Raw genomic sequence first — 12,643 nt, forward strand, 5'->3', positions numbered from 1 at the left:
TTGTAAACTAGGGAGTGGGATGCACTGTCACATTAACTGTTATAATGAGTGCTTGGGGCAGTTACTAAATATTGATAACAATGTGTCTAGCACTAAATCTACAGGTGCTGACTCTTACAAACCAACCCATTATGAGGTAGACCACAGATTTATTCTGCAGAGCTCAGTGTTTGATTTGGGCTGAGCTTGCAGAGATCTTCCATCCCAAAGTCAAAGGGTAAGGGCCAGGGTTTCAGGTTCACCAAACTGCAGCCCTGGTCCATCTGGTTAGTGTGAAAAGAAACACCAGCGTGAAGAGTGGGCAGTGATGGGTGCAGACTGGGCAGGGGGTCAGGAAGGGGTTGGTATGAGGAAAGGCTCCACTTCTGGAGCCCAAATTCCTGGGCTTAGTTCTGACAGCATCACCTGCCAGCTCTCAGACCTCAACTTTACTCTATACAATGAGAAGAATGATGATGTGAAATGCATAGAGCTGTTATGACTATTATAATTAATGAGACCAGGTGCAGTAGTTCACACCTGTAAATTCTAGTGCTTTGGAAGGGCAAGGTGGCAGAATCACTTGAGCCCAGGAATTTGAGACTAGGCTAAGAAAAATAGCAAGACTCTATAAAAAATAGAAAAATTAGCTGAGCAGTGTGTTGCACGCCTGCAGTCCCAGTTACATAGGAGGCTGAGGTGGGAGGGCACTTAAAATCCTTGTCTCTGAGATAGCAGTGAGCTAAGTTATGATGATGCTACTGCGCTCTAGCCCAGGTGACAGAGCTTTCCCTGTGTAGAAAAAAAAAATTAACAAAACTTTCTGTATGCCTACCATGGGCTAGGAACAAGGTTCAAGTCCCAGCTAGGCACTCACTAAGACCAATTCCCTAAGCCTCAGTTTCCCCCACTGTGGCCTGCACATGGAAGAGCAGGCCGGAAGTCCAAGTCACTGCTATGGCTGGCTCTGGACCTCCTCTTGTTTCCACTCACCCGAAATCTCACCTCACCTCTCTCAGCTGGGGTGCTTAGCTTTAGGTGCCACTCTCTGCCTGCACGTATGGGCATGCCTGGGACAGCAGGCATTTCTGGGAATCTACAGTCTAGGCAAGGACTAGTTTGGTTCTTGTTTAGCTAACACTCTCTCCTATACTGGGTTGGTGGGAGTTGGGAAATGCTCAGGGGCACTTTTAAGTCAAAGTAAGAAGCATTTTGTTCACCCCATCCAGTCCTCAGTGCCCTGCTGAAAGCAAGTAGGATTTTTTCAAGGCTGTAGTTCTGTGTCTAGGGAAACCAAGGCACAAAGCAACAGTGGGTGTCCTGCCTCAGGCCCTGTAAGTGAGGAACCTATTCCAAAAGTACTGTCTTTAAGCCGGGGCAGGAAGGGTGCACTACAACTTCCAGAGATCACCGGGCTCAGGGGGCGGTCCCTGCTCCTAGCGAAGAACTGGGTCCACCAATGAGAGCCCAGGGAGGAGCGGGGAGGGGCCGTTCCCGGGCGGGGCGGAGCTGCGGGGAGGCAGCCGGCGAGCGCCGCTGCCAGGCAGTAGAGTCGAGAGTGCTGGGTCCGGAGAGCCGCGCGGGTGGAGGGTCTCAGGGCGGGCGCCGCGGGACCTTGCCGGGCCATGGGTAAGCAACACTGCGGCCCGGCCCGGGACAAGGGTTGGCGGCCCTGCTGGGAGGGCGCAAGTATCCGCACTGGGTGTCGGCCAGCCCTCTTGTCAGTCGGTGCGGTTTTGGGGGGCGGAGAGGGTCCTGAGGTGGGCTCCAGGGCGAGGGCGCCGGGGAGCGAGCCCTCCCCGGGGCGCCAGCTCCCCTCACCCGGGCGGGAGGGGTAAGGCTGGATGTCTGCGCGCGCTCTTCGAAAAAAGGAAAGATAAAAAGTTTTAGTGGTCAGGGGCTTCCCAGGCGTTTATCTCGAAACTCTTTTCGCCGTCTCTTGCCTGAAATTTACCAACCCCTGTACGGTTCTGTCATCCCACTTCCTGCTGCGGTTTCAATCTCGAGCTGGTCTCAGCTAATTTGTTGTGACAGCTGTCAGCAGCAGTTTCCCTGTCTCCCAGCCCCCTCCCTCAGCCCCCGTGACATCCCCGTGGGTTCTCAGAAGCCGCCGGCGCCGTCGAGAAGAGGCGCCGGGTCGGGTGGGCGCGCGCGGGGCGCTTTCCACTGCGGCCGCCGTTTCCTGAAAGGGACCGCGCGGGTTTTGAAGAACTTGCTCAATGCGCTTTGAAGAATCAACTGTTCCTCTTTCGGCCGAGGGATGTGCCGATCTTTTGGCGGTTGCCAGCTTCTCGCTCGTGCCCCTTCTTCTCTTTTCTTTTCCCTCTTCTCTGGTCTTTCCCTGCTTGTCTCCTGTCCACCCATCCCAGCCCCTGGCTTCTCTTTTTGCTCTGCTCTCTTTTGTCTGTCCTCTTCTTTTCCCTCGGGTTTCCAGAAGGGACGGGGTGGCGGCCTGGGAGTGAAGCGGGAAGATAGAGCAGAAGCGCAAGCTGCGAGTGTGTGTGCAAGGAGGTGTTCGGCTTAGCGTTCAGCAGGTTCTACGGGCGCAACCCGTGCGCGGCGCGTGTCGGTCCCTCCTCCGTGCCCAGGGGTCGCCACCACGCTGGGGTCGCGCCACCCTCCACTACGCACGGCCGTAATGGGGCTTCCCGGAGGCAGGATCGAGGCGGGCCCTGACTTGGCTCTGGCCCAGCCCAGCGTCCCTTTGTTTGGGGAGTCTTGGGCTGACGGGGAGGGGTCTGCGAGGCCTAGGGGAATATAACAGGTGCTTCTTGGCCCCACCAGATTCTTGCTGTTGGAAACTGGGGTCTCTGACTAAGGCGGAGGAAGAGGGTTGGGAGATGGCAGCTGAGGGTCCAGCCACGAAGGTTCAGAGTCTATTCTGGGTCCCAAGACCTGGCATGGCAGCGTAGAAAGGGCCTCAGAAAATCTGTCTCTACATTTGGGTAACATCTTAGACAAATCTTTCAATATCTTTGAGTCTTGTTTCTCCAGAGGTGGAATGGGAACATAGGAAACAATCAGAGCGACCTATTATGTTATCATCAAATATTAGCTAGAGTTGGTGGGGGAAGGTTCAGTCCCATCCTGGAATAGGATCTTTTAAGGCATCCATCCCAGAGCTGGGTAAACAGACAGGGAGCCCCAGGAGGTCTTGGGAGTTGGGCCTCTCACATTTGGCGACCCCTCCAACTCCCATCCCTTTCTGTAGCTTCTGAAGGCTCTTATCTTGGCCCCCATTACTTTAAGACTGTCCCCTCCTTTCTCCCCTAGCTGTGTACTGAGGCTGGGCTTTGGTGTGAGCTGCACCCTACATCCTGGTTTAGAGGGGGTCCCATATTCAGCTCCTCTGTCCTCACTGCTGGCTGCATCACAGCCCCTGGCAGGTCCCTCCTCCCCAAACAACCCACTGGAGCAAGCTCCACGCAGAGACTCCACCAGGCAGCCAGCTCTGGGCCACGGAGTGGACTGGCTGCTTCAAAGGCCTTCTTTGTTTCTGCTCCAGCTCAAGCTTGGAGAAACTTAAGCCAACAACCTCAGGCGAGGGGGTGGGGCAGTGTCTGCTGGTTGTTATTGAGGCTGCTGTTACCATTATTGTGGTAATTGACGCAGTGTTCCCAGTCAGTGACTTTTCATGAAAGGAAGTGTCACTTCCTTCCCATCACAGGAGGGTGAGTAGGGCGGGCAAGAGAAAGGGGTGGGGAGCAGGCCCATAAACTCAAGGCTCTGGGGCCTTGGACTAGTCAGAGCCCCTCTCTGAGCATTAGGGGCATATAAGGTCAAGTGTGTTTATCCCGCGTCCATGAGGCTGATGTTTCTAGAGCACCTGTGTTGGGGGTGGGATGAGTGAGGTACCCAGGCAGGTGAGCAAGACAGGCTTCAGATCTTACCAAGCTCAGCTGTGGTTTGTCAGGGAAGCCTCATTTCTGGCTTTCCTCTACTTAGACCATTGGGCCCGTTGAGTCTAGCACAATCATTTGATAAACGGGGAACTGCTGGCACAGGAGCAATAACTGACTTGGTAAAAGATGCACCTGTGTGGTGCCCAAAACCCCTGCCCATCTCACCTCTTGCCCCACTCTCATCTGATGTCAACCCAGTTGTCTAGCAAGGTAGGAGGCAGGTTCCCAGGGACCTGGTGACGCCCCCTACGCAAGCCTGGATGAGACCTCTTGAGTTTGTCTTCAGTGATTCCACTCCATTGGGCTCTCCACACTGAGCGCCTTCACCTTCCTCCCTTTGGAGTCCTCCCCATCTCCCTTCCCCTTGGTAGGCTGAACCCTAGCTAGGAGCTGGCCCCTGCTCCTTCAGGTAAGAGGTCGCAGTTTCTTAAAGGAATCTCAATAGGTATCAACAGTTGACACCTCCTTATAGCTATAACTATGGAATTATATCTTTCCTTAAGATTATGGATGTAATACCCCTTATTCAAAGATGATAGGCCCTCTGAGGATCCCTGAAGTTGATTCACTGGTGAAGCTCTGCCTGCCACCCAGCTGCACCTCTCAGAGGGGTGACAGGCCCCTTCACATCCCAGGGCATGGTTGCCTTAGCAGTCAGTGCAGACCAGCTTGTGTTAGCAGAGCAACAGTGATTATAAGGCTGGGAGCCTCAGATTCACTTAGGGGAAGCAGGCAAGTTTGTACCCTTTGAGCGCAGATAAGGAACTTGGGGTGTCCCTGTTCCCATTTGGGGAAAAAAAACTTCTAAGCTGGGTGCAGTAGTGTGGCCTATAGTTCTGTCCACATGGAGGTTGAGGTGGGTGGAGCAGTTGAGCCCAGGAGCTTGACTCAAGCCTGGAGCAAGAACCCTTATTTCAAACAAACAAACAAACAAAAAAAACCTCTAGATCTCAGGGTTCAGGGTTTTGGAGCAGTCAGTCTGCTATGGTTCTGAATCTTATCTCTGCCACTGATAAGCTGTGTGACCTCAGGTAAGTCACTGAACTTCTCTGAACCTCAGATATTTTATCTGTTAAAGGGGGAAATAATACCCACTAGGTGGTTAGGAAAATTGAATAAGGCAAAGTACATGATGCCTAGTCCAAGGCCAGCCAAAGGACTGGTTTGAGTTGGTGAAATGAATAGTCTAGAAAGGGAAGTAGGGGATGACTTGAGAACAAGTAGACCTGCTGGAGCATCCTCTATTATAGTGGTCCCCAACCTGGAGCAACCAAGGTCCCCTTGGTATCAAGGACCTATTTCATGATAGACAGTTTTTCCATGGACTGGAGGTAGAGGGGATAGTTTTGGAATGATTCAAGAGCATCACATTTATTGCGCATTTTATTTCTACTATTATTACATTGTAATGTATAATGAAGTAACCTTCAGCTCACTGTAATGCAGAATAAGTGGAAGCCCTGAGCTAGTTTATAGTTGGGTTCAGGAGGGTTCGTGCTCCTGTGAGAATCTAATGCCACCACTGACCTGACAGGAGGCAGAGCTCAGGCAGTGATAGAGATTGTTGAGGAACAACTGTAAAGACAAATGAAGCTTCACTCACCCACCACTCCCCTCCTGTTGTCTGGCTCGGTTCCTAACCGGTATTGGTCCTTGGTGGGTGCGGAGGACCACAGTTGGAGACCACAGCTCTATTGGAATGCAGGACTGAAACTAACCTCTTCACTGGTATAGTTTTAGGATCTAGGAGTTGAGCTTGACTCAGACACATGCATGGAGTTGAACAGAAATCAGATTCATACACAGGAAGGGCCTTGGGCAAGCCTCTGACCCAGCACCTTGCCACACCCATTGGTGCCTCAGTAGGGCCCAGGCTCATCTTCTGGTATAGCCACCTACCCTCTCTCAGTCCTCTCAGCAGTGAAATGAGGAAATCAGAGAGGGCTTGTGGAGTCTTAGCATTATCAGTACTTTATTATCTAGCTGCATAAAACTTGAGAAACAAACTAGGAGAAAATGTCAACTGGAAAGGCACAAGAGCTTTAAGAAGGAACTTCTGAAGACTGCAAAAGGGACTTCTGAGTCATTGGAGACACATGGTCCTGAAAAAAAGACACAATGCCGAAAAGGTGTTCTTTTCCTCCAAGTAGTTTCTAAATTTAAGTGCAATCAAAACCCTAATGGTGGCCTTTTTTTTTTTTTTTAAGTGAATATGACAAAGTTATCCTAAAATTCAGAGGGAATATTTTAAAAAGAATGGTACTATTGGGTGGCTTACCCTCTGGATAGTGACTTGTTTTACAAAGCTACAAAAATTAAAACAGTGTGCATAGGTCCCAGCATTCCATAGTGGATGAAACAGAACAGAACAGTCCCAAATGTATTCCTTGTAAGCACTAAGATTGTGGGGAAAGTAGCATTTCAAATCATTGGGGGATGGAGTGTCTCAGTCAATACTGGGACCCCCTAACCAATGAGGAGGAAAGATGGTTAGGATCCGTATCTCATATCTTATACCGGAATAGATTCCAGATGTGTTAAAACAATGAAATAGTCATCATCATTATTATCATTATTGTTTCCTGGATGCAAAAACTCATGTCTGAATGACATTCTTTTTTTTGAGACAGAGACTCACTTGTCACCTTTGGTAGAGTGCTGTGGAGTCATAGCTTATAGCAACCTCAAACTCTTGGGTTTAAGCGATTCTCTTGCCTCAGCCTCCCAAGTAGCTGGGACCATAGGCGTCCACCACAATGTTGGCTATTTTTATGTAGCAGTGGTGATTGTTTGGCAGGCCTGGGCCAGGTTTGAACCCTCCAGCCTCCGTGTATGTGGCTGGCATGCTACATTCTTGTGGAGAGCAGTTTTCTTTTTATCATTGGATCCACCTCCCTGGTTACAAATAGGACATCCAAGGAGTTGTGCAGGGAGGGATCAACACGCACAAGCTCGGAGCAAGAAAGGAACTTGGTGGCTTGTGGCAGCAGTAGTCATGCAGAGGCAGGTGGGCTTCTCCTGCCTGTGAGCTGGGAGACTGGGCTTTGGGCCTTATAAGCCCCTTCCCTGCCCTGCAGCACTGGAAGGGGGGCCCAGCACTGCTGTTCATTGGGAGGTTTGAGATCTGGGAGCTGGCAGGCAGGCAGATATGCCCAGTGTCTATGGCAACAGGTTTCAAACTTAACTTTTCATAGCAGAACCCTTTTTACAAGTGAAGATTTATTAGAACCCTGATCTGTAAATGGTCGGGGAAGGGCAGAATTAGGGCCTCCAGGGGCAGGATGGAAGGCACCCTGGAGAAAGAGGGAGAGAATTCTCCCTTCTCATTCACCTAAGGCTACAGTTGGGGGAGTCCAGCTCAGAAGGCTCTGCCAGGACAAAGGGCAAGGCCTGGCTGGGTAAGAATGGAGGCCAAGTTCATTTGGGGACTTGGCTGGACACAGATAAAGAGTGTTTCCTTTTGTGGCTTAAGGCAACAGCTCTATCCTGTTCCCATCTGGGGTTAAACAGCTTGGATTATTGACCTCCTTTCCGGGTAACCCAAGTGCCTAACTCTGGAAGATTTTCCCTGAGTGTGACCCGGGACAAAAAAGTCTGGAACCAAACAGAAAGGACTACGGATCCTCTGGCCTCATGGTTCTCAACCTGGCTGCCCACTGGGCTTCCTTGGGGGGCTTTAACTCTGATGTCCTATGTGGGAACTTAAATCAGACTCTGGGTGGAGCCCAGGCATCAGTGTCTTAAAATAGTTGTCCAGGTGATGCTAATGGAGACTGTTCCAACCACCTTGCTTTTCTGAAGCTCAGGGAGAAGGAATGTGCCTGGATTACACAGCAGGTTTTCAGGTCACACTCAGATATTCAGAGGATCCTTTGACACTGAGGTCCCGATAAACGGGAGTTAATGGAGAGAGGGTATGCAAGCAGAGTGCAGTGTGCAGGGAGAAAGGAGGTGAGCCAGTGGGAAGAGGGACCCCAGTGACCTGGAAGACTTCAGGAATTCACAGAGAATTAGCAAAGGATTCAGTGGCCTTTCTCTCCCATTCACAGGTCAGCCTGAGGCACCAAGTCACCCAAGGACTTGGTTGGAAAAGTATATCTGATGGGTCAGTTGTTAGTAACCAGTATTTCTGGAGATTGGCCATATGAGACACTAGTCCATGAGTGTGGCCAAGTCTCTTTCTTTTTGACAAGCCTTAGGATTGGTTTCTATTCTGGCTTATTTGGACTCATCATCAAGGTTTTGCAAATATGGATAATAACCCTAGCAGCCACTGGTCAGACGGACTTTGTTTTGAATCCTGGTTACCCAGAGAGGCAAGCAACTTAATCTTTCTGGCTTCAATTTCCCTCTTTTGAAATGGGGTCTCTTGTGGGACTAAATGAGAGAACATACAGGGATATCTCGCTTTCTTGCACTTTGCAGATAGTGCTTTTATACAAATTGAAGGTTTGTGGCAAGAACAGGTCAGCACGTCCTCACCTCATGTCTGTGTCACGTTTTGGTAATTCTTGCAATAGTTCAATTTTTTTCATTATTATTATATCTATTGTGGAGATTTGTGATTAGTGAGTGATGTTTTTTCTTTTTTTAGAGACAAGAGTCTCATTTTGTTGCCCTCGGTAGAGTGCCATGGTGTCACAGCTCACAGCAACCTCCAGCTCTTGGGCTTATGCAATTCTCTTGCCTTAGCCTCCAGAGTAGCTGAGACTACAGGTGCCGGCCACAAGGCCCGGCTATTTTTTTGTTGCAGTTTGGCCAGGGCCAGGTTCAAACCTGCCATCCTCAGTATATGGGGCCAGTGCCCTACTCACTAAGCCACAGGCACCGCCCTTTTTTGGGGGGGAGGAGATAGAATCTCACTATATCGCCCTTGGTAGAGTGCTGTGGAATCACAGCTCACAGCAACCTCAAAGTCCTGGGCTCAAGCGATTCTCTTGCCTCAGCCTCCCAAGTAGCTGGGACTATGGGCACCTGCCACAACGCCCAGCTAATTTTTGTTGCAATTATCATTGTCGTTTAGCTGGCCAGGCCAGGTTTGAACCTGCCACCCCCGGTGCATGGGGCCAGCGCCATAACCACTATGCTATGGGCGCTGAGCCTAGTGAGTGTTCTTTGATGTTACTATTGTAATTATTTGGAGGCACCATGGACCATACCCAAATAAGACACCATACTTGATCCATGTTGTGTGTGTTCTGACTCCTATACCAACTGACCATTCCCCAGTCTCTCCCTCCCTTCTCTGGCCTTTCTATTCCTTGACACACAACAATATTGAAATGAGGCCAATTAATAACCCTACAATGGGGAGGTGCCTGTGGCTCAGTGAGTAGGGCGCTGGTCCCATATACCAAGGATGGCAGGATCGAACACGGCCCTGGCCAAATTGCAACAAAAAAATAGCCGGGTGTTGTGGTGGGCACCTGAGGTCCCAGCTACTTGGGAGATGGAGGCAAGAGAATTGCTTAAGCCCAAGAGCTGGAGGTTACTGTGAGCTATGATGCTGCAGGACTCTACTGAGGGTGACAGAGTAAGACTCTGTCTCTAAAAAAAAAAAAAAGCAAAACCCTACAATATCCTCTAAATGTTCAAGTGAAGGGTAGAGTTGCACATCTCTCACTTTATATCAAAAACTTAAAATGATAAAAACTTAGTGGAAGGAATGTTGAAAGCCGAGATAGGCTGAAAGCTAGGCCTCCTGCAGCCAGTTTGCCCAGTTTGAATGCAAAAGAAAGTGCTTGAAAGAAAGAAAGAAGGCTCGGAGCCTGTGGCTCAAGCGGCTAAGGCGCCAGCCACATACACCTAAGGTGGCGGGTTCAAATCCTCCGCCCGGGCCCGCCAAACAACAATGATGCCTGCAACCAAAAAATGGCCGGGCGTTGTGGCGGGCACCTGTAGTCCCAGCTACTTGGGAGGCTGAGGCAGGAGACTCGCTTGAGCCCAGGAGTTGGAGGTTGCTGTGAGCGTGATGCCATGGCACTCTACCCAGGGGGACAGCTTGAGGCTCCGTCTCAAAAAAAAAAAAAGAAAGAAAGAAAAGTGCTACTTTAGTGAACACATGAATGAAAAGAAAGCAAGTGATATGAAGAAAATTTTTGTGGTCTAGATAAAAGGATCAAACCAGCCACAACATTCCCTTAAGCCAAAGCCTAATCCGAAGCAAAGTGCTAACTCTGTTCAGCTCTATAAAGGCTGAGAGAGGTGAGGAAGCTGCAGAAGAAAAATTGGAAGCTAGCAGAGATTGGTTATGAGGTTTAAGGAAAGAAGTTTTTTCTGTAACATAAAAGTACAAGATGAAAGCCAGGAGTGGTGGCTCACACCTGTACTCCTAGCCCTCTGAGGCCACGGCGGGAGGATCTCTTGAGGTCAGGAGTTCAAGATCAGGCTGAGCCAGAGCAAGACCCCATCTTTACTAAAAATACAATAAATTAGCTGGTTGTGGTAATGTGCTCCTATAGTCCCAGCTACTCAGGAGGCTGAGGCAAGAGGATTACTGGGAGTTTGAGATTGCTGTGAGCTATGATGACACTATTACACTCTACTCAGGGCCACAGAGAGAGACTATCTCAAATACAAACTGGGAGTGGTGGCTCATGCCTATAATCCCAGCACTCTGGGAGGCTGAGGCAAGTGGATCCCTTGAGCTCAGGAGTTCAAGATGCGCCTGAGCAAGAATGAGACCCTATCTCTACCAAAAAAAACTAGATGAGCGTCATGGTAGGTGCCTGTAGTCCCAACTACTTGGGAGGCTGGGGCAGGAGGACTGCTTGACCCAAGAGTTTGAGATTCCTATGGGCTATGACGCATGGCACTCCACCCAGGTGACAGAGTGCGACTCTGTCTCAAAACAGACAGACAGACAAGGCAAAGCAGCAAGTGCCTGATGTAGAAGCCGCAGTAAGTTATTCAGGAGATTAAGCAAAGATCAGTAGATCAGTGATGAATGTGGCTACACTAAACAACGTATTTTCAGTGTAGAAAAAACAGCTTTATATTGGAAGAAGATTCTATCTAGGACTTTCATAGCTGGAGAGGAGAAGTCAATGTTTGGCTTCAAAGACAGGCTGACTCTCTTGTTAGGGGTATGCAGCTGGTGACTTTAAGTTGAAGCCAGTGCTCATTTACCATTTCAAAAATCCTAGATCCCTAAAGAATTATGCTAATTCTATTCTTTCTGTGCTCTATAAATGGAAAAACAAAGCCTGGATGACAGCACATCTGTTTGCAGCATGGCTTACTGAGTATTTTAAGTTCACTATTAAGATTTACTGATCAGGAAAAAAAATCCTTTCAAAATATTACTTCTCATTGACAGCGCACCTACCTGGTCACCAAAGAGCTTTGATGAAGATGTACAAGGAGATTTCGTGTTGTTTTCATGCCTCCTAACACATCTGTTTTGCAGCCCATGGATTAAGGAGTAAATTCTCTTTCAAGCCTTATAATTATTATTATTGTTATTATTTTTGAGACAGAAGCTCACTATGTCGCCCTAGGTAGAGTGCGGTGGTGTCACAGCTCACAGCAACCTCAAACTCTTGGACTGAAGCGATTCTCTTGCCTCAGCCTTCCAAGTAGCTGGGACTACAGGTGCCCACCACGATGCCTGGCTACGTTTTGGTTGTAGTTGTCTTTGTTGTATGGCAGGCCCAGGCTGGGTTTGAACCTGCCAGCTCTGGTGGATGTGGCTGCCTATGGGCGCTGAGCCTCAAGCTTTATTATTTAAGAAATACATTTTGCGGTGTTCGCAGCAGCTGCCTCTAGCTCGCCGAGCTCCAGCCGAAGAAGGGGGTTTAGTAAGGAAGTCTTTATTCCATGGCTCATACAAAGCAGACTGCCCGCAAATCCACCGGTTGTAAAGCACCCAGGAAGCAACTGGCTACAAAAGCCGCTCGCAAGAGTGCGCCCTCTAGTGGAAGGGTGAAGAAACCTCATCGCTAGAGGCTTGGAACTGTGGCACTCCGTGAAATAAGACGTTATCAGAAGTCCACTGAACTTCTGATTCGCAAACTTCCTTTCCTGCGTCTGGTGCGAGAAATTGCTCAGGACTTTAAGACAGATCTGTGCTTCCAGAGCGCAACTATTGGTGCTTTGCAGGAGACAAGTGAGGCCTATCTGGTTGGCCTTTTTGAAGACACCAACCTATGTGCTATCCAGGCCAAACATGTAACAATTATGCCAAAAGACATCCAGCTAGCACGCTGCATACATGGAGCACATGCTTAAGAGTCTGCTATGATGGAAAAACATTTCATTATCAAAAAAAAAAAAATTCTCTTCTTCCTGTTATTGGTAGTTCTGAACGTTAGATTTTTTTTCCCCCATGGAGTCAAAAGATACTTAAGCATATGATTGCGACTGGAAAAATAGGGTACGGAAATCAGGTATTGGCAGTTTTTCCATTTTCATTTGTGTGTGAATTTTTAATATAAAATGCGGGGATGTGCAGCATTAAAGTGAGTCAAAATGTTTCAGTGAACAAGTTTCAGCAGTTTATAACATTTATAACAATTATAAATAAACCTGTTAAATTTTTCTGGACAATGCCAGCATTTGGATTTTTTTAAAAATAAATAAATTTCTTATTGATGGCAACTAAATGGTGTTTGCAGCATTGTTATCATACGGTAGATTCCATCCATTCACTATACTTTTCTAACTGAGTTGTCCTACATGCAAGTACATGTTTTTAATGTTGTCTGTCTTCTGTGCTGTTCCTGTAAGTTTGCTATCAGAATACATTAAACTGGCTAGGCGCC

General features: G+C 48.7%; 1 protein-coding gene across 1 annotated transcript in view; it reads left to right on the forward strand.

The window, feature by feature from the left end:
• Nucleotides 1–1,506: 1,506 nt before the first annotated feature.
• ARID5A (AT-rich interaction domain 5A) overlaps nt 1,507–12,643 on the forward strand; it is a 19,088-nt gene continuing 7,951 nt past the window's right edge. Inside the window, exon 1 of the mRNA XM_003799275.3 lies at nt 1,507–1,608. Coding sequence (XP_003799323.1) covers nt 1,605–1,608 — 4 coding nt within the window. The 5' untranslated portion in view covers nt 1,507–1,604. The remainder of the gene's footprint in view (nt 1,609–12,643) is intronic.

The sequence above is a fragment of the Otolemur garnettii genome, unplaced genomic scaffold (genome assembly GCF_000181295.1).
Source record: "Otolemur garnettii isolate 467f Iridium unplaced genomic scaffold, OtoGar3 scaffold00148, whole genome shotgun sequence".
In the NCBI taxonomy this organism is placed as follows: domain Eukaryota; kingdom Metazoa; phylum Chordata; class Mammalia; order Primates; family Galagidae; genus Otolemur; species Otolemur garnettii.